At 38.4% G+C, this 27121-nt stretch overlaps 1 protein-coding gene across 2 annotated transcripts in view; it reads right to left on the reverse strand.

The window, feature by feature from the left end:
* Positions 1-27121, reverse strand: part of TRPM6 (transient receptor potential cation channel subfamily M member 6) — a gene marked incomplete at both ends in the record, with an annotated part of 135088 nt that overhangs the window by 80342 nt on the left and 27625 nt on the right. For both annotated transcript variants that reach the window (XM_081262351.1, XM_081262350.1), the window contains 9 exons: positions 2412-2465; positions 3433-3567; positions 6245-6345; positions 6468-6540; positions 8798-8921; positions 9861-10029; positions 13856-14027; positions 19223-19347; positions 25062-25275. In XM_081262351.1, the coding sequence (XP_081118477.1) occupies positions 2412-2465; positions 3433-3567; positions 6245-6345; positions 6468-6540; positions 8798-8921; positions 9861-10029; positions 13856-14027; positions 19223-19347; positions 25062-25275 (1167 nt within the window). The remainder of the gene's footprint in view (positions 1-2411; positions 2466-3432; positions 3568-6244; positions 6346-6467; positions 6541-8797; positions 8922-9860; positions 10030-13855; positions 14028-19222; positions 19348-25061; positions 25276-27121) is intronic.

Consider the following 27121-nt stretch of genomic DNA (forward strand, 5'->3'; position numbering starts at 1 on the left):
TCAGCTTCTGTTGAAATGGCTGTTATACCTTGCAGTGTGTTGAACACATCATATGTAAAACAAGAATGTGGAAGGAAGTAGAACAAACATAAATAAGGAACATAGAATTACAGAGTCAAATTATATCTCAAAACATGAGGCTGTGCCAAGAGAAATTTTATAGCTGACAGCAGTATTGAACAGCAGAATTCCAAGTACATGGCTCTTATTCTAAATGAAAATTATTTTGACCCCCTACACCTCAAATTGTACAGCTGCTGTCTTCTAAACTGCCATTCATAGTAAATTTTTTAAGGTGGAGTGTTAAACAAGGTCTCTAAAATGGACAAATTGTGAATAACATTCACGAAGCTATGAACAAGAAATTAGGTGGGTTTTTTTTTTTGTGTGTGTGTGTGTGAGAGAGAGAGAGAGAGAGAGAGAGAGAATGTGTATCCATATATACTTTTCTTTTTTTTTCCACATTTATAATTTATTTTTTTCAAAGAACATCAAAAAATAACATTCCTGGTAACCAAGTGTGGTGGCACATGCCTATAATCCCAGTGGCTCAGGAGGCTGAGACAGGAGAATTGAAAGTTAAAGCCAGCCTCAGCAACTTAGTAAGACTCTATCTCGAAAAAATAAAAAATAGAAAGGGCTGGGGATGTGATGCTCAGGGGTCAAGCACCCCTGGGTTCAATCCCTGGTAGAAAAATAAATAAATAAATAACATTCCTACTTGCTGCTAGTTAAAAGCATAAATTCGCTGGGCATCGTAGTGCACACCTATAATTCTAGGGACTCGGGAGGCTGAGACAGGAGGACCATAAGTTCAAAGTCAGTGTGGGAAACCCAGTAAGTCCCTGTCTGAAAGGAAAAAATAAAAAGTACTGGGTTTGTGGATCAATGGTAAAGCACCCCTGGATTCAATCCCCAATAAATACAATGATAAATAAATTAATAAGAGCATCTTTAACCTATTTTATGCCTTATTCTTCAATTTACTGATAGAGTTTAAAGAAATAAAATTTAAGAAACTATCTTGACATAGCATAAATCAATATAAATAAAATCCACCTCAGCATAGACACTTTTGCTTATTACAAATTTGCCAAGTAAATTTCTTTCGCTATGGTTCTCCTTCCAAGTCACCATAAGCAGAAATTCCACACTCTATCATTCCATCCTATGAGATACCAGCCTTCAAAGAAATGAGGGAAGTTTTAAAACGTGTCTCAGTCGATTTTAACCAGAGTGACAAGACCAGGGGGAAAAAAGGAAGTCCCAATTCTTGGGTCTGATCTAACTCAAAGTTCCATGAGAAGACCAGGAGCAAAATCTGAACAAGGGTGTTGACCAGTGGGGTCCCTCCAGACTCCCTAGAACAGTGGTTAGACCCAGAAAAAATGTGCCAGTGTCCCCGAGCTGTCACACATATTCCAAACAGTATCAACAAAAGCAACGAAATCATGTTAGTCCTCCAATAAAGACAACAGAACCACAGACTCTTCTTCTGCTGGCAGTTGTCACCATGGGCACCACTGCCCTGTCATGTAGAGCTGAAGTTCTGATTGGAAGTGTTACATGTCTCTGTTTCATGCTTTTGTTTGTTTCTTTTTTGCAATTTCTTTTTTCACATATTTTATTGTTTTATTGTTCCTTTCTGGTTATACATAACATTAGAATTCATTTTGACATAATTAAAAAAGCATGGTATATAATTTGCTGTAATTCAGTCCCCAGTATTTTCTCTTTCCCTTCCTTTCTTCCTCTCTCTGTTCCACTGATCTTTCTGCTATTTACTTTAAGTCTTTTGTTTTCTTGTTGGTCAGTGTCTGTGGATGTTTATGATGGTAAGTTTCAGTGGTGTGTATTCATGTGTGTACACAGAGGAAAGTTAGGTCAGATTCACTTTTCTGTTCTTCCCTTATCCCATCTCTTCTCCCTCCCACTTAGTCCCCTTCATCTAGCCCACACCTTCCTTCCTTTTTGATGGAATCTTCCACCCTTGATTCCCCTCTCCTTATTTTGGAATAGCTTCCAGAGAAAACATTCAACCTTTGGCTTTTTGAGTCTGGCTTATTTCACTTAACATGATGTTCTCCATTTCTAGTCATTTACCAGCAAATATCATAATTTCATTCTTCCTTATGACTGAGGAATACTTCATTGTGTATATATATATCACATTTTGTTCTTTATTAGCTAATGTCACTTACTTGGTAGATCTAAACTAAAAACATAAAGTGAATTAAAGGGAAAAAATGTAAGAGTGTGGTTTGATGAGAAAAAATTGCTTAGAACCATATATATGTAAAAAGGGTAGATAATTCACTAGAAAATCAAAAGAAGCAAAATATGGCTACTCCTCTAATCACAAAGCTAAGGCAATATACAAAGATATTTCCACATCTTTGTAATTAGGTTACCTGTTTTACATCTTGGACAAGATGATGCAACAGCATATTAGTTGGTCCTTGTTTCTGTGATAAAGAACAATAGAAAGAATTATTTCCTTTAATTGTGGTAAAATGAGGGGGACCCTTTATTTCCAAGTGTGTAAATAATGCACAACATGGACAATTTTGTTCAACATTTTTAGTAATGAAACTTAAGCTGGTTGGTTTTAAGGAAGAACTCTCCCTAGAGAAGATGTATTTAGATGAAATATTTTTCCTTTTCTTTTGTCTTTGGATGAAAAGATTTTCAAAACTAGGTATCTATCTATCTATCTATAAACTAAGGATATCAGCTTTAGCTTTATGTGATAAAAGGCAGAAATACATTTTAAGTAATTTGTAACTATTCTTTATTATATATAAATGTTCATACTATTACAAATCCTAAGACACAAGTACATTTTAACATTGGATATTTATTGAAACCTTATTATAATCAACCAGGTTTCTAAGGGATTCAGTGGCATATTCATAAAAATAGAAAGCAGTGAGTAATTACACTAAAAAATGGATATGTGGGTGCTCAAAAAGAGTTATAACTAATCCATACCCTAGGAACAGACTGCTGTAAACTAACTGGCATAATCAAGAAGACATGGCTTGAATAGGACATTGAAGAGAGAATAATATTCAAAGATCGAGGAAAGATATTTCCACTGCTTCAGCAACTGGTGTTTTCACAATGAGTAAGCCAGACTAGTTTCAACAAAGGATTTGCATTGGGAAGTTGCAGTAACAGCATTTTAACAGTGGCCTTGGGTTAAGATACTTCAAGTAGCTCAATAAAAGGCAATTTGTTATTATTCACATTTTAGTCTTTATCTATGTCTTAGTAGAATAAACTAGAATTGGTGAGAAGGTTTCTCCTTCGGTTGAAAAGCCTGTATCTTTATAAAGTGTGTACCTGAACATTCAAGGAGATAGGTAAATCCTAAGCTAATTAGTAAATAAACCTTCAATCGGAGGATGGCTGATGAAGCTCTATACTCACCGTATTGTAGAGCTCTTCCAGTCGGGGGATCGTAAGAAAGCGATGGAGGTTCACTCCATTTTCTATCAAAAGCTTCACAAAATCCACCCGATCCATCACCAAGGCATCTAACATTGCTTGTTCTAGTGTGCCAGGCTTCATAAGGTACAAATTAAAAGACAGTTAAAGAAACTAAGGAATTATACATATTTGCACTTAGAGCATACACACCCAGTAATTACAAAATACAGCCTTACCAAGAATGTGCAGGACCTAAGTGAAGGCATCTTGACTAAATCAAGAAATATTTCATGGGAAAACTGACTATGATAAAGATTTCAGAACTTCCCAAAATGATGTGCAGACTTAATGCAATTCTAATAAAAATCAAAGGGTTTTTTGGTTTGGGGTTTAAAAAATTTTTTTCTAATGTTGGTAACATAATGTTTTCATTTAAGCTTTACCTGGTTTCTGAGTATAAACAGCAAGTTAAACATACTTCTCTAAATTTTTCCCACCATTAAGACTCTGCAAAAGAATTTTTTTTTTAAAGAAAGAAAGAAATTCACAGGCACAAGGAGGGCTAAAGTGGAGACAACAGTGCAACATTTTGGAAGTTGGAAAGCAGTTAGTCAAGTGGTAATTGACTTAGCAGTTTCCAGAAAGCCAAATAATTCAATTGGGAAATGTCAAGAACCAAACAAGATCTATGCCACTGAATTCCAGCAGCACCAAGATGAAATAAATGCCTTGGGTCCTTCCCTATCATCTTCCCCATTGGACTTCCAGGCAGGGGATCAAAAGATTCTCTTCTGGTTAATAACACCAATGCAAGAGAAAACACATGAATCTGCTGACATCTGAGGGAGTCCCACAACAAATGACACATCACCTACTGTGATGCTCACATTTACAGAAAAGCTCCAACTAGAGGCTCAGAGTTGCTAATGAGCTTTCCATCCTCCACCCTTCAACAGAAAGACCAAAGCCAACAGATAAGAAAACATCAACAATGAGAAATCAGATAATGCATGGAGAAACCTACAAAAAAGCTACCATTAATAGTCTCAGAGAGATAAAATAAGACATATAATGGATACCAATGAGGACAAAGGGTAGGAGAATACTATCAGAGAACATATTTGCTCTGGGAAATTACTAGATTAACTATATGCTCTCAGAAGAGAAAAGCTTCATAGAAAACTTAAAGTTGAAGAAATCTACTAAGAAAAGATAAGGAACATAGGAGGAAAAAGATAAGAAGATTAGAACAGCAATCCATAGGTTCAACATTCAGAATATAGGAATCCACAAAGAGAATGCAAAAAACAAACAGAATGGAATGGAAAGGAAAGAAAACATCCATGCCAAGCTGATATCATATGCCAATAATATAGAATGGATATACAGACTTATAGTAACACATATCATTGTGAAATCTCAGAACACTGGAAAAAGATTTTTAAAACTTACAGCAGGAGGGGAAAATGGCCATAAAGGATCTGAAAACAAATTTCTATTTCTCAACAGCAATACTGAGTGCCCAAAATTCTGTAGAAAAACTTACTTAAGTGTAGATTAAAAATAGAAAAACATATAGATCCTCAAAATATTTATTTCCCATAGTCCCTTCTTAGAAGTTACCCAAGCAAACATGCCATCAAAATAAAGGAATAAATCAACAAAGAGGAAGTCCTCATGTACAGAAAACAGCCACTCTTCCAGAGGAGTGAGAGAAAAAGATTCCCAGCATGATGGAGGTAGATTCTAGGAGTACAGCCAAGCACCAGGAATAGAGGCAATCTGCCCACATTGCAGCCATAAGGCCCCCAAAAGGCAGATGTTGAGAGTCTTCTAAAATTGATGAATCAGAAGATAGCCATACAACTTTATTTAGAAATGGGGAGATTTAGCCAGGCACAGTGGCACACCACACATTTGTAATCCCAGAAACTCAGGAGATTGAGGCAGGAGGATGACAAGTTCTAGGCCACCGAGGGCAATTTGGTGATCTTGTCCTGAACTTGTAATGTAGTAGTACAGCATCCCTGGTTTCAATCCCCAGTACCACACAAAAGAAAAAAAGAAAAGAGAGAGAGAGAGAGAGAGAGAGAGAAATATGAAAATTTATAAATGTCAGAACTGAACAGTCCAAAAATGTCAAAAGTAGTAGACTCCTTCTGGAAGGGAATTACATTTTTAAAAGCCCTTTAATACCATTTGATGTTTTAAACAATGTGCATGTATCATTTGACCCAAATATAATTTACCCAAGATATAGTTACAACTTTATTTTATATATATGGTTGTTGATATATCTTTAATTTGTTTATATGCAGTGCTGAGAATCGAACACAGTGCCTCACACATGCCAGGAAAGTGCACTATCACTGAGCACAGCCCCTGCCCAACAACTTTATTATTTAATGAATTGTTAATAGTGATCATCATTACCATTACAGGTAATCATTTTTTCTTATTTCCACTAATTTCTACTGTGAGTATTTATTACATATTCATGGAAATAGAGATATGTTTTAAGTTTTAAATAACAGAAATCCACCCATTCAAAAAATAAAATAAAAATCCTTCCATTCTGTCTTTCTTCCAACTTTCTTTTCCAGCTTACATTAACTAAAGAGTGAGGAAAAAGTTATTTTCAGGGAGTCAATGTATTGAGAGAAATGTCTTAGCCATTCCTGGGTACCCAGACATCAAGATGTTCTTCCTATACCCTCCCAAACCTATCTATTTCTCCTTTAATTTTTTTCTCTGCCTCTCCCTAACAAAACATGCAAGAAATTTTTTCCAAACAACACCGTTTTCATCATACCTTCCAATGTTGTCCGTAAATTAGGATATGTTTCTTGGCAATGTCCATTCTGTCCCAGGTCATTGCTAGATTTAATTGTTCTAATGTCGATAAATTTGTGCCTGTGGTAAAAGAAAGGAACAATCATATATTCTATTCAAAATATCCAGGCAACAAGCACAAGGTGCCCTGGAATGTGAGAACAGGAAGTGAGGAACAATTAAAAATCACTTCAGTCACTCACCCTTGAACAAAGCTGTTAGGATTGCTAAGTCAAGGTCTTGCTGTTCTTCAGAATCAGCATCAAATATGGTTATCTATAACAATTGAAAAATAAAAAAGCCATATATTCAGAAACTACCAAAGACATGCTCTCAATCAATATTCATAGAATTCACATTTAAGCTAATGAATTGAAGAAATCGTTCCTCATTTTGTAATTTCAAAATGTAATTTAATTTTTTTTTACTTATAGAAATGATAAATCTTTTAAAATAGGGTAACAAAAAAAAAACTTGTAGGCGCTTGGAATAAGAAGAAACTTTATAAACTCCATGTGTATTAGAAGAAACATTTCTGAAAAAACAATATTATATTAATTTGCCATGTGCATGCTACAAAAAAAGGAAGAAAAAGAACCTCAATGTTTATTTCTACTGAAAATAAGATTAATCTTCCTTTTGAAGGGATACCAAATGAGATCCTCCGCTCACTTAAACTTAGAAACCAAGACTTTTGTTTTTTAATGAGAAATGAATCCTCAAACATTTGTCCTAAAACAAGTAAGGCAATTTTACAATGGACTTAGTGACCAAGTACATTGAACAGTAGCATAGACATTGTTCACAATGTCAAAGTGCCCAGAGTGTTTTGGATTGTGAATGTCTTTTTTTTTAAGACAAATAAAAACTAATGAATATATTTTAGCCTTTCCAGATGAAACTACATTCCATATAGCAGAGGAAACTTGATTAACAGAAAAGAGCCAGGACTGACAAGCTTTACTCTGCCAGGCCCTTCTGCCATGTTCTGCCTCACCAGAGGCCCAGGATGAATGGGGTCAGCTAACCATGAACTGAAATCTCTAAAGCCCTGAGACAAAATAAATCCCTTCTTCTTTAAGTTGATTTCATAAGGCATTTTTATCACAGGGATGAAGAACTAAAACAGTTCCTATAAGATATAAATATCATGTTCCTACAGCTTCACACGTTCATTCCCTTCACAATGCACATGAATAAAATCAACCTTCAATGGCACAGGAGCTGAAAACCCAGTTGCTATAATGTGTAAACTCTTTAGCTGCCTTCCCTACTCTTCCAGTCATTACACTGTTCATTTCACTTGTTGATAACAGGAAGGGGCGAGCACAATGGCATCCTCTTTAACCTGTCCTTTTCTTAATTTACTGATTATTGTGGAAATAAAAAGTGGAGTAGACTAAGAACAAGATTTCACCTTGGACCTCAAGTTTCAGTTCTGACATTTTTTAACTGCAAGGCTGTGCAAATCACTTAGATTCTTTGGCTTTTAGCTTCATTTTTGAAATTAAAATACAGTACCGCTGTTACACTGAACTCACTCATGGGGCTATTTCAGGAGAAAAATATATTCAAAAGCACAATGATAATTATAAACCCGATTGTTATTGAGTCACTATTACATGTTTTACCACAATTTCTGTAGCCTAGTTCTATTCAACAGGTTTTTTCAGGCTAAGTACTATAATATCACCAAAATTCTTCCAATTCTGGAAAGTTCACTTTGAATCATGACATATCTGCATATGTGCTATAATTTTCAGCTTTATTTATTATATTTATTTTGGGGGGAGAGTATTCAGGATTGAACTCAGGGACACTCAACCACTGAGTCACATCCACAGTACTATTTTGTATTTTATTTATAAACAGGGTCTCACTGAGTTGCTTAGTGCCTCGTTTTTGCTGAAGCTGGCTTTGAACTCGAGATTCTCCTGCCTCAGCCTTTAGAGCCACTGGGATTACAGGTGTACACCACCAGGTCGGGCTAATTTTCAGCCTTATATCATCCAAGTTGATAAAAATTTTGACCCCAGTCCCTGACACACTAAACACTTTTCCGAAGTGTGCATATGACCGCAGCCATAGCCTATGGACTCTGTTTTCTATTCCAGTGTGTATTTTCATATTTCCTGTTGTCCAGTACCATCCCAACGACCTCCTCCAGGACAGTCTGTGATGCTGTCATCTGAACTCAGCAGACTTGAGTTCACTGAAGACAGGAAGCTGTTCCTTTACTCTCTGAAAACATTTATGTGTAACTTTCACCAAGTTTTACGATGTTTCTGTAACACAGTTTATCCTATCCAGGGACCTATCCTAGGGGCCTTCTCCCAGGTAGAGTCTGAAATTTGAATCATGAAGGATTGGGGTGGAGGTGAGGGTGAAGCATGAAAAAGCTAAGTTGACTCAATGAAAGGTTGATTTCTGTTGAGTTACATCTGCTCAAGTTCAAAATGAAAAAAACTGAAAAAATTAAACATTGCAAACTGTCATTCTTTGAAGTCAGTTTGAATCATCAACTCATACTCACAAAATCCCTGTGCATCATACACTCCATTAAAATGTGAAAAAGGTGCTTGGACTGTTTCAGACTAAAGTTGAAAGTGTTCTGAATCATGCAGATGATTTCCTCTTTCACCTGAGGACGCAGCATCCTTGAGAGAGAAATAAATGGTTATGACTGGATGCAACCCAGAGAAGGCACCAAGCCAGAAACTTCAATTCAAGAAAACCCAACTGTCCGCCCCACTGAAAAGTTTTCTATGGATAGTTCTGCCAGAGAGCAACTGAGTAGGAAGAAAATGCAAGGAGGAGATCCAGCAGAAGGCTGAACTGGAACATGAGTAAAAGGATGAGAAATGCTAAAAACTTTAAGAACCACTCATCCAGGTGACTTTAGGAAAAGGAGAGGTATGAAAAGACAGAGAGGGGTACAGGGTAGAAATAGGTGGCTGAAGTCTGAATGGGAAGAGAAATCAGAAGGAAAGAGATGCCAGAGAGCTGATAGAAGAACATAAGCATGAAATACATTTACCAAATAGATTAACAGAGTTGGCATTTTACTTTTAGGCACTGTATTTATACAGCATAAACCTGCTTTCAAAGAAGATTCATGCTGCCCATAGGAATGGCTGGAGAAAAACCAAAAAAAGGGGACAGAAAGCTTGTGGTAAGCACAACATGTGTTATATAAATGCTGGCATGTTAATTTTTCCCTATTCACACTATTTTTTCTAATGGCAAATGAGTTTGAAGGAGATCTGGGGCTAATACTGGTTCCTTCCCTCCCTGCAGAGCTCTCTCAAATATAAGGGCCAATGCAGGGACATCTCTTCATTGATTTCCCTGGAAATGCCTTTTCTGGAAGTTCAAACAAGGCTCAAGATTCCCTAATAAAGGCAAGCCATTCCTCAGCTAAGAAAATACAGCCTTCATTGTTGGGGAGGCATCTAGGGACTAATGAACAAAAATGATTTCCAGTGTCACCCTCTGTACTCCAAGGATATCCGACCCACATCATGTATGGCTCAAAGATCTAAAATGGAAAAGTAAGTAGGTCACTGTCATTTTAAAAAGAAGAGTTGAGAACTTACCCTTCATCTGCTAAGTGTTTGTGGGTAAAGGCCAGGAGGTCGGCAGCTCTGCCTGTACCTTCACACACCACCACTGGGTCTTTGTCCTTGACAGTCTCCCACACCATGAGGATGACGTTGGGACCTCCTTCCACCACCAGCTGCACCACAGGCACACCTTGTCGTGAGCCTGTTTCAGATCACAAACCATCATCAGACTGCGACAAAACATCCCTCTCTGAGAGTCAGCCCCTTTGGTTTCTGGGCACAAGTCTTTCCACTACCACATATCCTCATTGCTTGCACCTGCCCCTGTCTCTTAATTTACCCAGTTTGCTTAGATGAAGTCAAGCCATAAACTTGGACTTCAAATAAAATGTAGCATAAAATATGGTGAGGGTCTCCTTAAGTTTTTGCCAGGACAAAAGTTAACTCAAGTCTTTCAGTGATTTAAAAAAAGAAAGAAAGGCATTGTCTTCAAGAAAGTTAAACTTTTCATTTTGGGAAATCCCAAACATCGAAAAGTAAACAGAACTATATGAAGGATTCAAATGTATCCATCACTCCTCTATAAATATGATCAATTTTTTAGATCTTTTTTTTCCTTTTCTTGCAGTACTCGGAAATGAACCCAGCGACATCCTACCATTGAGCTAGATCCTTAGTCCTATTTATTTATTGACAGGGTTTTGATAAGTTCCTGAGGCTGGCCTTGAACTTGTGATCCTCCTGCCTCAGACTCCCAAGTCACTGGGATTAAAGCATGGGACCCAGCTCAATAAATTTTTAATAGTCATTATTTGAATTATCATTATTTAAACAAGATGAATTGGGCAACCCTCAAAGATGTTTACATTTCAATATATTCTGATTTTTAACCGTTTGAATTCTTACTGGCAGCATTATTTTATTACAACAATGAAAAAAATTAAGGAGCATCCAAGTCACTCTTTTAAAAAAGACATTAAGTGAAAAAAATACATATAGAATGAAATAAATAATATACCCAATTTGTATTTTCAAAACCTTATAATTGCCTATATATTTTACATGCATATGCCTATATCTTTAGCATGTTATATAAATGACTAGCAAAATCTGGAAGGATATACATCAAATAATTAGCAGTGGAAAAGGCAGGGGAGGGTTTAGATAAATTTGTTCATCTTACATATTTCTTATTACATTTTAATACCATACACTAATGGTATATATCACTTTTTTGTGTTGTTGTCATTGAACACAAGTCTTTGCACGTGCTATGCAAACACTTTAATACTAAATGTACTCCAGATTGATATATTATTTTTATTTATTATGCAGTGGCAATACTAGAGATTGAACCCAGGGGTGTTCTACTTTTTGTTTGTTTGTTTCTTTTGTTTTGTTTTGTTGATACAGGATCTCACTACGTTGCCCAGGCTAGCTTCAAATTTGTAATCTGTCTGCCCCAGCCTCCTGAGTTACTGGGATTACAGGTGTGTGCCACCAATACCTGACTGATATATTACTTTTAAATCAATACTTTTACTTTTACTTTTCAAAAGAAGAAAAATTAGCAGGCAACAGCATACCTGCCAATTCTACTTCCTTATTGTTGTCTCCATATCACAAAAAGCAAACCTAGGATCTATCAACCAGTAGACATAGGGTCTTCCAATCATATCATCTTATCAAAACTAAATTAAATGTGGAAAATGTTTTATTGAAGCACAAAGGCAAGAAAGAAAACTTAAGATAAATATTCATTAATCTTGTGACAGAAAAAAAATTATAAGAGAATCTCTTACATCTCATACAATAGAATATTACATAGCCATTAGAAATGTAGTAGCATGCTTATTAACATGAAAATGCATCCATGTTTAGTGGGAAAGAAGAGACTACAAAATAAGCATAGATATCTTAGCATCCCAGTTTTCATTTTTAAAATGTTGCTCTGTATGGGGAGTGGTTATTGTTTTTGCTATTTTCATATGAGTTCTCCTTAGAATAAGGATGTTACCAATCCACTACGATGGATCCCACATTCTTTGTCCATAGTCATGGAAGCCCTCCAGGTACATCCAAAGGATTTCTTTGTTGTTGTTTTATTTTGTCTTTTTGTAATGGGGATTTAACTCAGGGATGCTTTACCACATAGCCACATCTTCGGCCCTGTTGAGACAGGGTCTCACTAAGTTGTTTAGGGCCTTGCTAAATTACTGAAGCTGGCCTCCTGAGTCACTGAGATTATGGGCATGAGCCACTGCACACAGCTTGTCCTAAGTTTCAAAGTCTTTGAAAGTACAAACATCAACTGCTTCTGCTCGGTGCAAGCTTGGGGTTGATTGCATTCACACAAAAACAGAAAATCAGCTGGGCATAGAGGAAAACACTTGTAATCTGACCACCCCGGAGGTTGAGGTTGGAGGATCCCAAGTTCCATAGCAGCCTGGACAACTTAGTAATATCCTGTCTCAAAATGAAAAAGAACTGGATATGTAGCTTAGTGGTTAAGGGTCCCTGGATTCAGTTCCCAATACTGGAGGGAAAAAATGGAAAATCAGTAGGGCACCAGAAAGACAAAGACCCTCATGAAGCATACACTACTGTGCTGCACAGAGCCTGAGCAATTCAGGTAGTGAGCGCAGGTGAACAGAAGCCACAGGATACTTTAAATAACTAGCATTTTAGAGACTTAACAGATCTTTCCCAGCATGGTTCTTCTCCAGGGCCATTCTCCAACCTTTCCTCTTTCCCTGTGCTCCATTGGTCTTCTATTTCCCTAGCCACCTCCGTCCCACAGAGGACCACACACCCAATCCTTCCCTTTTCCTGACCTAAATGAGACTCAAGACCTTCATTCACCCTAAGCCATAAGTGACTGGTAGCGATTTCCATGGCCCCTCCCCTCCCCTCTTGACCCCACAACCACAAGATGACCACTGTACTAAGGGAAGACAAGGAAAGAAAGAAACATTTATTGAGGTGATACTATGCACCCAACACTATTCCAAGCACATCTAACATATCTTTTCTCAATTAATTCTTGCAACAACAGTTAGAGGTAAAAGGGTCCTTCCAATTGATAATAAAAAAGCAGTTTCACCACATGAACTCCATCCCCCAAAGTCACAGGCAGTGGAATACAGCTGTGACTTGTCTAACCTCACTGCTTCCTACTGTCTCAGGGTATCAAGGCAAAAAAACTAAAAGGACTTTCAGTATTTTCAGCCAACACTCAAAGGTTGAACAGAATTGAAGCTTCCTGGAGAAGCTTCTGGCCTGTCCCAGAAGGTAGAAATATTGTGTGGAAGATTTAATTCATCACAAGAAGCAAAGGCCACCTTCTGCTGCTCCTGATGGACCAAAAGAGTTTCCATCTCTCCAGCCAGCATCCAGCTCTCCTCCTCTCTATAAAGAAGCCCTCCTCACTGCCCAAAGACTCCCACTCCACAGATGCCACCAAAATGAATCATACCCAGGATCTCATGCATGCTAGAGAAGTGTCAGCCACTGAGCTACGGCTGCCCTGCACAAGCTCTGGGCTCCTTGAACACAGCAGCCCAAAATGGCCATCTGAAGCACCACTGTTAGCACAACACAAATCTGACACCTTCCACGCCCTACTTTCTAAAACCCCTGTCAGGTCTGAACCACATCCATGCCTGAGCTCTACCCCCCGACTCACACACACACATATGAAACATAGTCTTCCTTGACCCCTGCTCCTCTAAGGCTTGTCTCCTTATTGTCTTCCCTGTGGAAACCCTCCCTCTTCCCAAACTCCAACTACCCAACTCTATGGACTCTTGGAGGCCTTGCTAGTGTCTCCATTGTTCCATGAAACTTCCTTCTCCTGGCTATACTGTCCCCCTAATTTGTGATCCTCTTTTCCACTGTCACCCACAATTCTGCACTATCTTTCACCCCCTTTCTGGCTCTCTGGCTACTCGAAGGCAGGGACTGGCTTGGACTGGGCTCATCAGCAGGCCTCCAGGCAGACCTGTCAGCTGAGCCCTGACAGAACTCACGACTGTGTATCTTCTGCAAAGAGAGGTGCTTCTCCAGGTTCCTCCTGAGCTTCATTTCATTTCCATACTTGCCCACAGTCCCATCATCGGACAGGATGAAGTGCGCGTGCATGCAGTTGAGTGTGGTGAGCTTGCTGAGGGGGTTACCCAGAGTCTGGTACATGCACACCACCTGAAGGACAGCAAGGACAAGAGAGGGTCAGAGCTCAACTTCCCCAGGCTCAGCTGCTCTATACACTAACAGAGCAGCTGTCAAGTTTAAAAACTATTACCTGCTACTTGGCACAGTGCTTCTCAAACTCTCTGTGGAGAGGGATCAAATTTTTAAATTTACCCTTTCTTATGGGCCAATAAAATACCAATGTGCTCTTATTATGCACGACGACTACACAGCCCATTGTATGTGAGCCTCATAATACAATTTCTAAAACACACACACACACACCATGGTCAGCAGGATGAGCACACCCACCAAACGCTTAGATACCATTGCACAGTTGCATTGCTAAAAAGGTTCTAAATATTTATTTTCCACTTCCATACTCACCTTGTTTCAGACCATGAAAAACCAGTTCAAGAATTGGCACCACTATACAAATCATGCTGTCTCTTAGATCTATTACAGAATAATATTGTGCCACTGATTTTTTCTAGTATTCCAAATGAAGTGAGAGGTAACAATCAACCAGCCAATTGGCATTTTATTTGATAAAAAATATCAAGGTCAGCTGGTTGTGGTGGCACACGCCTGTAATCCTAGCAGCTGGGCAGGCTGAGGCAGGAGGTTTGAAAGTTCAAAGCCAGCCTCAGGAATGTAGTGAGGCCCCAAGCAACTTAAAGAGATCCTGTCTCAAAATAAAAAATGAAAAATGTTGGGGATGTGGCTCAGTAGCTAAGCACCTCTGGGTTCAACCCCTGGTACAAAAAAAAAAAAAAAAAAACTTAAGGTCTTTTTAACGTTTATGAACACCCCTTTAAGCAGCTTCAATTCTTATTTGCTTTTAGATGTATGGACATGGTATTTAATCAGAAAGACCAAGTTAAAGTTGCTGCTGACCTTAACCCTGGGTTACTCCTGCTTCCTTTCTCAGGCTTATTTTCCTCATGTATGAGAACAAGGATAATCCCTACTTTGGAGGATTGCCATGAGCCTTCAAAGAAATAATGGATGTAAAAAGCACTATGAATTTTGCTAACATTAGGCTCTAATTATATCAAAATGGATTATACTTTCATGTAAAACTAAAAAGAAACAACAAATTTAAAAAAAAGTCACTTTTATAATTGTGAAACATGACCAGAAACCAAAAGGCAAATGACTGGCAGAATTACTATATACTTATATTTATGGAAAAAATATCATAAATAATATAAAATAAAATTTGAGGGAAATGTAGTATACATGACAAAAGTACTACTAGGCTATAAATAAAAAACTATGTGAAGAGACACTGAACGTCACTAGTAACCAGATAAATGTAAATAAGAACAGTTGGGTATGACTTTATACCTGTAAGAATGGCAACAAAAAAAAGAGTCTTAAACACAGAAGATTCCTAATTGGCCAAGGAACAGGGCACTTGGGCATTCACATACCCCCTTGGTACATTGTGAACAATCACTCTTTCTTTACCAACTTTGTGTAAGACAACCTTTCATATTTTTAAATATATACAGCAACTGGACCAAGCCCTGATCTTTGAGAACGATTTCTAAGGAAACAAGCAAGGCAGTACCAAAGATTTGTATATCTCACACAATATTAATAATGTCTATAAAAGTGAGAAAGAAAGGGCAATCATAGAGGAATAATTAACTATAATATGGTAGAACACTATCAGGTAAGAAAAATGAAAAGGCACCCGTGGCCCCAAATTGTGGTCCCCTAACACTATGCCCCACTGAAAGCAAACAGCAGTATCTCTAGGGAACAAAAATTATACACAATAAGCCCAGAATATTTTTTCATCTTAAAAAAGCAAGAAAGTTATAAGATGAAAGAATTGAGCAAAGGGACTCAACAAGAGACTAAAAGCCTCCACTAGACAAAATGGAGCAATTTAAGTATGATAAAAAATATTATATAGCCAGGCATGGTGACAGCATATGTTTATAATCCCAACAACTCAGGAAGCCAAAGCAGGAGGATCACAAGTTTGAAGCCAAACAGGGCAACTCAGCAAGACCCTGTTTCAAAATAAAAAGGATGGGGGTGTAGCTCAGTGGTTGAGCACCCCTGGGTTGAATCCCCAGTACAATGAAGAAAAAAAAATTCTAACAATAATGACTAGCATAGTGAAATACATAGGTTTAAATTCATGAATTTAAAGAAAAAGTAAGTTTCACCTTTGGAGGATGGTAAATAATCATCCCATTATTTTGAAAACTGGAAAATAAAGTATCAGACATTTTTTCGGCCTTTCCTATCCAACTGTACAAGGTAAGACAAGTGCTTGATGAGAAACTATTTTCTTCGAAGAATAGCAAAGCAAATAATTGAAAAGAGAATGCTATGATTAAATATCAGCATTTCCGACCTTATTGAAATAATGAATCTAGGTGGTGACTGCTAAAACCAAGAAAAGACAAGTGATCAAAGGTTATAGCAGAAGGACACACCTCCCATAATATAAACCTGAACAAAAAGAATCCAAGTCTGATCATGATTCTTGACCAAACTACCAATTTACAAGGAAGACAAGAAACAAGGAAACATGTTAAGTCTGCTACAAAAGGTTAAATTTGGAAAATCCAAACTGTGAGAAACTCTTCAGACAAATGTCCCAAGTTCTTCAACAAACAAATTGAAGGGGGAAAAAAAGGAGATGAATTACAAGAATGGGGAAAAGTGAATCAAACCAGACATGGTGGCACACACCTATAATCCCAATGACTCAGTAGGCTGAGACAGGAGGATCCCAAGTCCAAGGCCAGCCTGGGCAACTTAGTGAGACCCACTCTCAAAATAAAAAAAATTAGAAGGGGGATGTGGAGATGTAGCTCAGTGGTAGAGCATCTCTGGATTGGTCTCAATCTCCAGTACCAAAAAAAGGAAAGACAAAAAATGTGAAGCAAGAAACCTATTAACTGATCACAATGTATTTTTGAATGATGAACTCAAACAATTAACTATGAGGCAATGAAAAACTTGACAAAATAGAATAGTTAATGACACTCAGGAATTATTTTTTTAGTCATGATAACAGCATTGTAATTTTTAAATTGTTCATACACTTTAAAAATGCCTACTGAGGGCTGGGGTTGTGGCTCAGCAGTAGAGCGCTCGCCTCACATGTGCAAGACCCTGGGTTCGATCCTAAGCACCATAAAAATAAATAAATAAAATAAAGGTATTGGGTCCAACTACAACTTAAAAAAAAAATATGCCTACAGAGCCAGAGGTTGTGGCACATACCTGTAATCCCAGCAACTTGGGAGGCTGAGGCAGGAAGATCACAAATTCTAGGCCAGTCTCAGCAACTTAGTAAGGCCCTTAGCAACTTAGTGAGACTCCCTCTCAAAATAAAAAATAAAAAGGGCTTGGGACTTAACTCAGTGGTAAAGTACTTCTGGGTTTAATTGTCCGGGAAGAAGAAGAAAGGAGGAGGAGGAGGAGGAGGGGGGGGGAGGGGGAGAGAGAAGGGGAGGGGGAGGGGGAGGAGGAGGAGGAGGAGGAGGGAAAGAGAGAGAGAGAAAGAAGAAAGAAAGAAAGAAAGAAAGAAAGAAAGAAAGAAAGAAAGAAAGAAAGAAAGAAAGAAAGAAAGAAAGAAAGAAAGAAAGACTGAAATGTTTACAGATGAAATTATCTGATGTCTGGAATTTGCTCAGAAATAACAGAGAGGATTGCACCGGGTACAGAAGCACATGCCTGTTATCTCAGCAGCTTGGGAGGCTGAGGCAAGAGGATCATGAGTTCAAAGCCAGCCTCAGCAAAAGCAAGGTGCTAAGCAACTCAGTGAGACCTGGTCTCTAAATAAAATATATTAAAAAAAAAAAAAAAAAAAAACAGGACTGGGGATGTGGCTCAGTGGTCAAGTGCCCCTGAGTTCAATCCCAGTTACCAAGAAAGAAAAAGAAAAAAAAACAGAGAGGGTTGGTTGGCAATAGATAAGGACATAGAGGAGACAAAATTGGGAGTTAGTTGATAACTACTGCAGCTAAGAAAGAGTACACAAGCCTTCACTCTTCTAATATCTCTACTATTTAATGCGTTTGAAATTTCCAAAATAAGTGTTAAAATACACCATAAACATGACTACATTGATTAACATAGATAAATAACTATGCTAAATAGTTAAATTTTAAAAAAGCATAGCAGTGAGTTTATTTTGTTACTTTTTAAAGGCAATTTTTAAAAACATAGATAGGCATATTCAGAGAAAAATTCTGGAATCATAACACACCAAAATATTAACAATAGTTATCTTTCTTTCTTCTTTATATCTTTTCTAATACCAATAATCTTACTAAAAAAAGCTTTATAAATAGACACATCCATTCCCTCCTAATATAAACACATAGATAGGATCAAAGAATCAATACATAAGAATGAATGAAGCAGAGAGTAATATGAAATAAGAGAAAAGAACTAGCAAGAGCCAAATTAAGAATCTGTCTTGTTTCACTACATGTAAACCATTCCAAATATATTGGCTATTTGCAGGACAGTAACCATTGAGGAGTTTTGCAAAGAGGAATAGCATGATTTGATTTCTATTTTACCAGCAACATTCTGGCTACTGTGTTGAGACTAGACTGTAATAGGAGAAAACAATAAGAAGAAGGAAGACTATTACAATTATTTAGCATCATAAGGTCATTTAGACCTGGTCACTAACAGTGAAGATAATGAAAAGAGGTCAGGTTTTTCAGCATATTTCAAAAGTGGAGCTCAAGTAGTTTACTGATGGATCAGGTCTCAGGCATGAGACAAAGAGCTCATTCTGGAATTCATCTGGGGTTTTTGACTTGAACAACTGCAAAGATGGAATTGTCATTTTCTAAAACAGGATGAAGGCTGAATTTGGGGTACATGCCTATAATCCTAGCCATTTGGGAAGCTGAGGCAGGCGGATCACAAGATTAAGGCCAGCCTGATCAATTGAAGGAGAATGTGTCTCAAAAAATGAAATAAAAAGGGCTGGGGGTGTAACTCAGTGGTAGAGCACCCCTGGATTCAATCCTAATACTAAAGTATAAAAAAGTAAAAGAATAAAATAGGATGAGGGATGTAGGAGGAAGGCAGAAATTGGCTGGGGTTATATTTACTACATTTGAGGGGACTGTTAGACACCTAGCTGCAGTGTTACATGGGCAATTTGAATTTACACTTATTTCCTTTTGCTATGAAAAGGATTGTCTACTTACATCTTTTCCAATGAGATCTCTCTGGTTCTCAATGACACCCCAAGGAGGGATTCCAACAGTCCAGATTTTCCTCAAGGACTTAGAGGAATGGGCTTTTAGGGCATCTCCAACGTGCTTGGACACTCCTAGGGACAAACAGTTCAGAAGTCAAATTTTAACTCACAAATCACATAAAACAGTCAAATAGATACAGATAATGCAAAAGGTTATTCTTAAGGAAAGTTGCTGGCACAGTGGAATTGACTTCTGGTATCTCATTTTCCCCTATTCTCTCCTGACACCTTTTTCTCTTATCACTGACCTCTGTACCTAAAGAATTTCCCTCTCCTTTTGGGCAATTTCTGCCTACAATCTCAGCTCTGAGCCTGCTGAATGACCAGAATGTTCTGTGCATTGTCCTTTCTCAGCAAGTCCAGCCCTGATATCATGAATGTTCTATATGTCTTTATCTCTAATCTTCTCTAAAATCTCAGCAAAACACCCTGCAGATGTATCCCTGGCTTCATTAAGGCAAACTATTTTAATAGCTTCATATACACAAATAATTCAGAGAGAATACATTAAGAAATAGTACATTAATGTTTGATCTCCTGGAGTTAATAATAATATTTATAGTATCCACCCCTTTCCAGAACATGATAAGATTTCAGCAAGTGTTAACTACTTTACAAGTATTTACATGTTAGGATTTTTTTTAGTCCATTTTATAGACAAAAATGGTGGCACAGAGAGGTCAAATAATTTGCCCAAGGTTATAGAGCTGGCAATTTGTAGAGCTAATATTCCAATTTAGATAATCTGACTCTTTAAAAAAAATAGTCTTTATTTTTAGAGCACTTTTAGTTTGAACACAAAGTACAGAAATTCCCCTATGCCCACTGCCATCTCACAAACATAACTTCTCCCACTAACAACCCCCACTAGAGTGATACGTTTTGTTATAATCAATTACCAACCAGAGGTATAATTTACATTGGGGTGCATTCTTGGGGTCATATATTCTATGAGTTTTGACAAATGTATAATGACACCTATTTACCACTGTAGTATCATACAGAATATTTTTCCTGCCCTGAAATTTCTCTGTGTATTGAATATTCATCCCTCCTCTCTGCTAAGCCCTAGACATCACTGATCTTCTTTCTACTGATCTTTCTTTCCATAGTTGCCTTTTCCAGATGGTCACATAGTTGGAATCATACAATAAGTAGTCCTTTGACTTTGACTCTGACCTTTAGTTACAACACTGCATCTTAAGACAGTCTTCCTTATGTATGCTAATGACTTTACATATGTCATTAGCACAGAGAGGAAAAAACCTGCTGATATGGTTTGAATGTGTCCCTTTTAAAATTTATGCACTGGAACTTTAGTCCTCAATGCAGCAGTGTCTGAAATGGGGACTTTGGGGAATTGTTTAGATCATGAGGGTTTCATCCTCATAAATGGATTTATGATACATAAAGGGGTTTCTGAGAATGAGTTTGTTCTCTCTTGCCCTTCCACCTTTCAACAGTGAGGAAACAAGCCAGAGAATCCACATCAGATGTTGGTCCCTTGATCTTGAACTTCCCAGCCAAAAAAGTGAGAGAATAAGCTCTGTTCTTTATAAATTACTAATGTCGGTATCCTGTTATAACAGCACAAACAGACTAAGAAAGACACCTTCATATTTCATGGATCTGATGCAGAGCACCTAAATCACTTTTTTATCTCTGGCATCTTCTCCCTCAATCCATTAAAACTCTGCCAGATTCATCTGTAGAACCTGGGTTCTGAACTTCAGGAACACTTGTATATCAACGTGGAGCTATCCATCCCAATAGAGATTTTGATTCCAGAAGTTTGGCCTGGTTTAGGGTAGCAATACCGTACAGTTATTTTTGGTGGTGGTGGTGTTTTAAGAAACCCACCTGCTATCCTAGTACAAATACTCTGTTGAGAGTCTCTGCAAAATTCAATCTGACCATATCATTCCCCTATCCATTCTCTGGTTCAAAACCCTTCAAGAGCCCTTTGCCACACAGAGAATAATGCCAGGCCATGAGCACAGCACCCAATCAGGCTCCAGTCTTCCTTACTGTCCCTGAGCCCTGCCACATGGCACACACTGCAGCCAGTGACCTTATCACTTCTCTCTACACTTGCCTTGATCTCTTTCTGTGATTCTCATGATGAAGTGCCACTGCTGCCTTGCTGAAGACCAATCCATGGGCTGAATCCTCATCCAAAAGGGGCCCTCAGTTCAAAACAGAATTCATCCTCCCTTTCCTTTTCCTCAAACTTTCTTTTTAACCCTGTCAGCATCAAATTCTAATCAGTTGCTTTTTGTCTGCTGTCACAGCCCACCTGTGTCCCTCACCTAGGGCCACACTGCTTGTCTTTCATCCACACCTATCCAGATGTTCTACACCTAGTAGATCTTGAAGGCTGGTGGCATTCAACTCAGTAATTGTCAAATAGCCGTGCCAAAAAAATGTTCAGTTTTAGTTCAGAAGCGTCTCAAGATAGACAGGCATTCATAAGCAGAGCTTCTCAAATTTAAATGTGCAAAAGAAAATTTAAATGTGCAAGAATCATCCAAGGTGTTGTTCAAATGCAGATTCTGATTCTGTGAGTCTGGGGTAGGACCTGAGATCTGTTTAGGAGCTCTGGTTGAATCAGACTGATGGTTATTTAGGAGTTGCAAGTCTTCCTCATTTCCCATCATCTCTCTTGTTCATATAATCTACTTAAATAATCTTCCCACTACTGTCTATGCTTTTCTTTAGGTTTGGTGACCCTCACCTAAATTTTCTTTTCTAAAAAGCAATAAGTAAAATGACACCTGTAATGCAGTTATTTAACAAAATAATTATCTTTTCCAAGCCGACCTTTTTCTGAGCTCTCTAAAACTTCTCCTCACTCTCTTTTTTTACAGGAAATAAAATAAGTACCATACAATGGACTTAGAACTCTGCCAGCTTCAGTTTATGTCAAAATGTGAAACAATAATCATCTATAAAATGTACAAGACAAACTATCAGATTCCTATTAGTGACAGGCCAAATCCCTTGTTTCATTTTGCTTTTTATGGGTTTTTGTGGTCGTTTGTTGCTAATTTGTTTATCATTTTCTTCCTTTATTCCTCTTCAGTCAAAAGAAATTGTTAAATCAGCACGTGTTGCTAAATACTTGGACAAAGGTGTAGGCTGGCCTCTGGTGCACCACAGGGCAGAGAGCTACTACACAGACTCATGCTAATGTGTGAAGCAAACAGACACAGGCTGCAGGTAGTCACTGCTATAGGAATTAAAAGATAAAAGTAAATAGCTCTAGTTGAGACATCAGATGCTGCTTCATGAATGTGTCAGCCCTAAAAGATGGGCATGATTTAATCAGAGACTTTGGATTCAGAAGAGAGAAGAGTAAAGAGAGATCGAAAGCCATCTGTTAGCAACAGATCAGTAAGAGATGAGGGTTGGGGGAGTCACTTGTTCTCAAGCCTAGCTGCACATTAGATTCACTTCAGAAGCTAGACCCTTGAAGCCACAAATTCATCTGAGGAAGAGCATGTGCATCTGCTTTTTTATTTCTGGGTTTTTTTTTTTTTGGCTTTTTTTTAAAGTTCCCTAGAGAATTCTTATGTACAGGATGCTCATAAACTGATGCAAAGGAATAAGGTTCAGAGGCCACTATATGAGGTTCTTGAATGTCAGATTGCAGTGAGGCTCAGGGGGAGCTGAGGTGGGAGAATAGTGAATTCAAAGCCAGCCTCAGCAACTTAGCGAGACCCTATCTCAAAATTAAAAATAAAAAGAGCAAAGGGGATGTGGCTCAGTGGTTAAGTACCCCCTGGGTTATATCTGTGGTTAAAAAAAAAAAAAAAAGTCAAAGAGCTAGGGGTGTTAGCGCATGCCCATAACCCCAGCAATTCTAGAGGCTGAGGTAGGAAGATGGCAATTTTGAGACTGGCCTGGGCAACTTAGCAAGACCCTCAAAGTGAAAAATAAAAAGGACTGGGATATAGCTCAGAAAAAGAGCATCACTGGGTTCAATCCCCAGAACTGAAAAACAATAATAATAATAATAATAATAATAATAATAATAAAATTTAATTAAACATAAATGTCAATGATGTAGACAGTGTATTGACAATCATGTCTTTTAAAAAAAAGTAATTGTCTACTCATTCCCAAAATAATCAATGCAATTTTATGTATGTCATTTGTTTCCAATATCTAAGAATTTAACAATGACTGAGTTTAATTACTATCTAGACCTATACATACTACACATTTGTATGGTTTGATGTTCCTATTAATCTCACAATAGCCTTGATAAAAGACAAATTCTGTGATGTCCTTTTTTGTTGTTATTGATGGTGGGGTACTGGGGATTGAACCCAGAGACAATTTAGCACTGAGCTGCATTGTCAGTCCTTTTTATTTTTTGTTCTGAGACAGAGTCTTGCTAAATTGCCCAAGTCTCCAACTTGCAATTCTCCTGCCCCAGCTTTCTGAGTCACTTATCATTACAGGCATGCACAACCACACCCTACTAAAAGATGTCCTAAATTTAGTTACAAGGACCAGAGGATGGAAGTGGGAAGAGATAAGAGATATTAATCTGTTAACAGCTATAGGCTGAAAGGAACAAAAGGCTGTTTCACATTCCTGAATGTATGTTGAAACCTTGACTCAAAACTCCAGGTGGCTGATCAGGGGTCACCACATGATGCTTACAAATGAAATTTCCAGACTATTAACCCCAACCAAACCAGGAACAATGGTATTCTGTAAACTGTTCTTCTCTCCTTCATATTATCCCACCCCTCTTATATATCACCAATGTGAATTCAACATGAACAATTTATGCTTTCCTTCCCCAAATTTTCATTATAAAAATGCTCCTGACTCTTGTATCCAGTGGACACATTTCCAACTGTGCTGGTCCTGCTGCTGGTAGTTGTAGAACTTGTCCCAGGACCAGCTCCTCTGCTGAGGGCCATTACCAAGTAGGAATGACGCATCGATTTCCTTGCCAGCGTACCCCATGTTAAATTTGCTGTGACCTTGCATGTGTGTTTGAGAAAGATGACCCTACTCAAGGACGAGGGTGGATCCAGGATTAGGGTGTATTCTGCAGTTTGAGGAAGTATAGTATCCCGGTCCTTGGGTTTAGGGCGTTCCCAGTTTAAGACCTTGGGTTTTAGGGAAGTTCGATGTTGAGGATTATTGCTGCTGGAAATAGGGCGTTCCTGCTACCTGAGCTCCCATTGAGCTCTCGTGAGATTCAGAGAGTATTTTGGGAAAAAAGCCTAGTGGAGGAGGTGAATTGGGTGGCAGCAGAACTGGGATTGCCCCAGAACGTGTGTGGAGGCCGGTGTGAGTTCGGGAATAAAGAATTGCTGTTTGAATCTACAAAGCTGTGTGGTGGCTCATGATTCTGTGCCCAGCCAAGACTGCGGCACTCCTCTTCTGGCTAACATCTGGAATAGCTCAATGAACCCTACCATTGCAGAGAACCCTTGGTCTCAAGAGTTTTGGTTTAAGAGACTTAAGTTCAAGAAAAACTACTTTTTTGCTAGAAGTTTACTTGAAGTTACATTAAAATAGCATACTTCGACAACGATAAAAACATTCTAGGAAAAGTCTGTCATTCTGCTGGGCTTATTTTCCAGTCACTGGCTTTTTATCTTTCCCTTTCACATCACCACATGTCCTGGGAGCACTGCAGACCTGAGATTAGATCCATAATGCCTGCTGTGCAGTGAGAAAGCACAGGGAGGGAGGGAAGGAGGAAGAAGAAAGGAAAGCAGGGGAGGGAGAGAAGAGAGACAGACGGACACGTGCTTTACCCATGTTGATGCCTTCGGTTATTATCCACGCTCCTGTTGTCTCTGCAGCTTTGACCAAACCCTGGCTGAAGATCTCTTTAAGCTTAGAGGACATCTTAAAGTTCTGGAGACCCCCATGGACAGAGATGACAAGCTTGGGCAACTCCATCTTCCATTCTTTCAACATTAAATGTAATAGATGATCTGGTTTGGTATCATAAGAAGTTCTAATGTACTGGAAGACAGACACATATCCATGAACAGAAAACAGTGAAAAATACATACCAGGCATGGAAACAATGAGCACACAGCAGGGAGACCCAAATGGCCAAAACCTGCAAGGAAGTGTCTACAATCTCTCTTAAAGTTCATCCTCACTTATTGGAAATATTTACTTTTAAAAGATCCCACACCCCCTTTGAGTTCCTTCTGGGAATTCTAAGTCACTGTAGGAAAGTTTCCTCTGGCTAGAGGCTTGGCCCCCACTGTCCTCCAGAAGGTCTGAGGGGAGGCAGAAACACTTCAAACAACTAGCCAAAATCACCACCTCAGCAAACCTGGTAACAGAAAGCTGCGAGAAGTAGGTGAAATGTGACTTCATAAATGCTGTGGCTTTACATCCACTGGACCCCTTCACATACTCACATAACAAAAGATTCAGAAGCACTTACAAGAACTTATTATGAAGTTTTTAACCTTCCAATCATTTCCTGTATTCAGCATGTCCTTCTAAAAACATTTTCTTTTCCAAAACAAATTCTTTTCACAGAACAGTCATCTCTGAATAGTCAATGCAAGCAAAATAAAAGATGAGGGAAATCCAAACCAGCAAATAGCTTCCGGATCATTTTGTATTTTGCCTAAGATTTACATGGCGCAACTGGCCTTCTTTGTCCAGGAAGATGTAGCCACATATAAGCCATTCAAATACTGTAATATTGAGATGGGCTTGCTTCCCTCAAGTATATGTCCAAAAAGCAGTAAGAATAGTCCAGATTTATAGAATGAAATTAGAGCAATAAGAAACCCAGAAGAACCACAGGTAGAAATCATACCTGCAGGTAGGGATCTCACACTATCCTCCAGAATGGTAGAAATTGGGACAAGATGGGGGAGAACTGGGGATTGAACCCAGCCACAGCTGAGCCATGTTTATTTTTTATTTTGAGACAGGGTGTCACTGATATGCTTGGGGCCTAGCTAAGTTGCTGAGGCTGTCTTTGAACTATCCATCCTCCTGCCTCAGCCACCAAGGCTGCTGGGATTATAGATGTGTGCCACTGCACCCAGCAAACGGTAGCTATTCATCTTTGAAATTCATAATACACCATCCCTTATTTCATTATTAAAATTTTGAATTTCTGAATGTTGGGATAGGAAAGCTATCACCAAATATGTAATTGAAAGAATCCAAGAATAATCATGATTTAATTTGCAAGTTAGGACACAGCTGCCATATTAAAATAACAAAAATTAGCCAAACTACATTGCTATATTATGTGCATGTACAGAAATATAACAACGAATCTCATCATTAAGTACAACTATAATGCACACAAAAAATATGGAAAAAATAAAATACTACAAAGATGGGCATGGTCGCACACATCTATAATCCCAGAAACTGGGAGACTGAGGCAGGAGGATCATAAGTTCAAAGCCAGCCTGGGCAGAGAGAGACTGTCTCAAAATAAAATTGAAAGGGCTGCAGATGTAGCTCAGTGGTAGAGCACACCTGAGTTCAATCTCCAGGACTGAAAAAAAAAAAAAAAAAAAAGAAAAGAAAAGAAAAAAAACGTATTCACGAGGATGAACTTTTGTTTCAAATCCATCCACCTGCTGGTCACACTCCAGGGTACAGCTGATGCACAGCTTTCCTGAAGTGGGCTTACCTGGGAAAACTGCCTGTGATTCAAACAACAGGGAATTCATATGCTCAAGAGAAAGTACCTGAAGGATGGCTAGCCTGTCAATACTATCTATGTGCTATGGTTAAGATGTGTCTCCACAGGCCCACATGTTAAAAGTTTGGCTGCCACCCTAAGGTACTATTAGGGAGGTCTTCTCAGAGGTGGGTCCTA

The sequence above is a fragment of the Spermophilus citellus genome, assembly GCF_964194105.1.
Source record: "Spermophilus citellus genome assembly, chromosome: 2".
In the NCBI taxonomy this organism is placed as follows: Eukaryota; Metazoa; Chordata; class Mammalia; order Rodentia; family Sciuridae; genus Spermophilus; species Spermophilus citellus.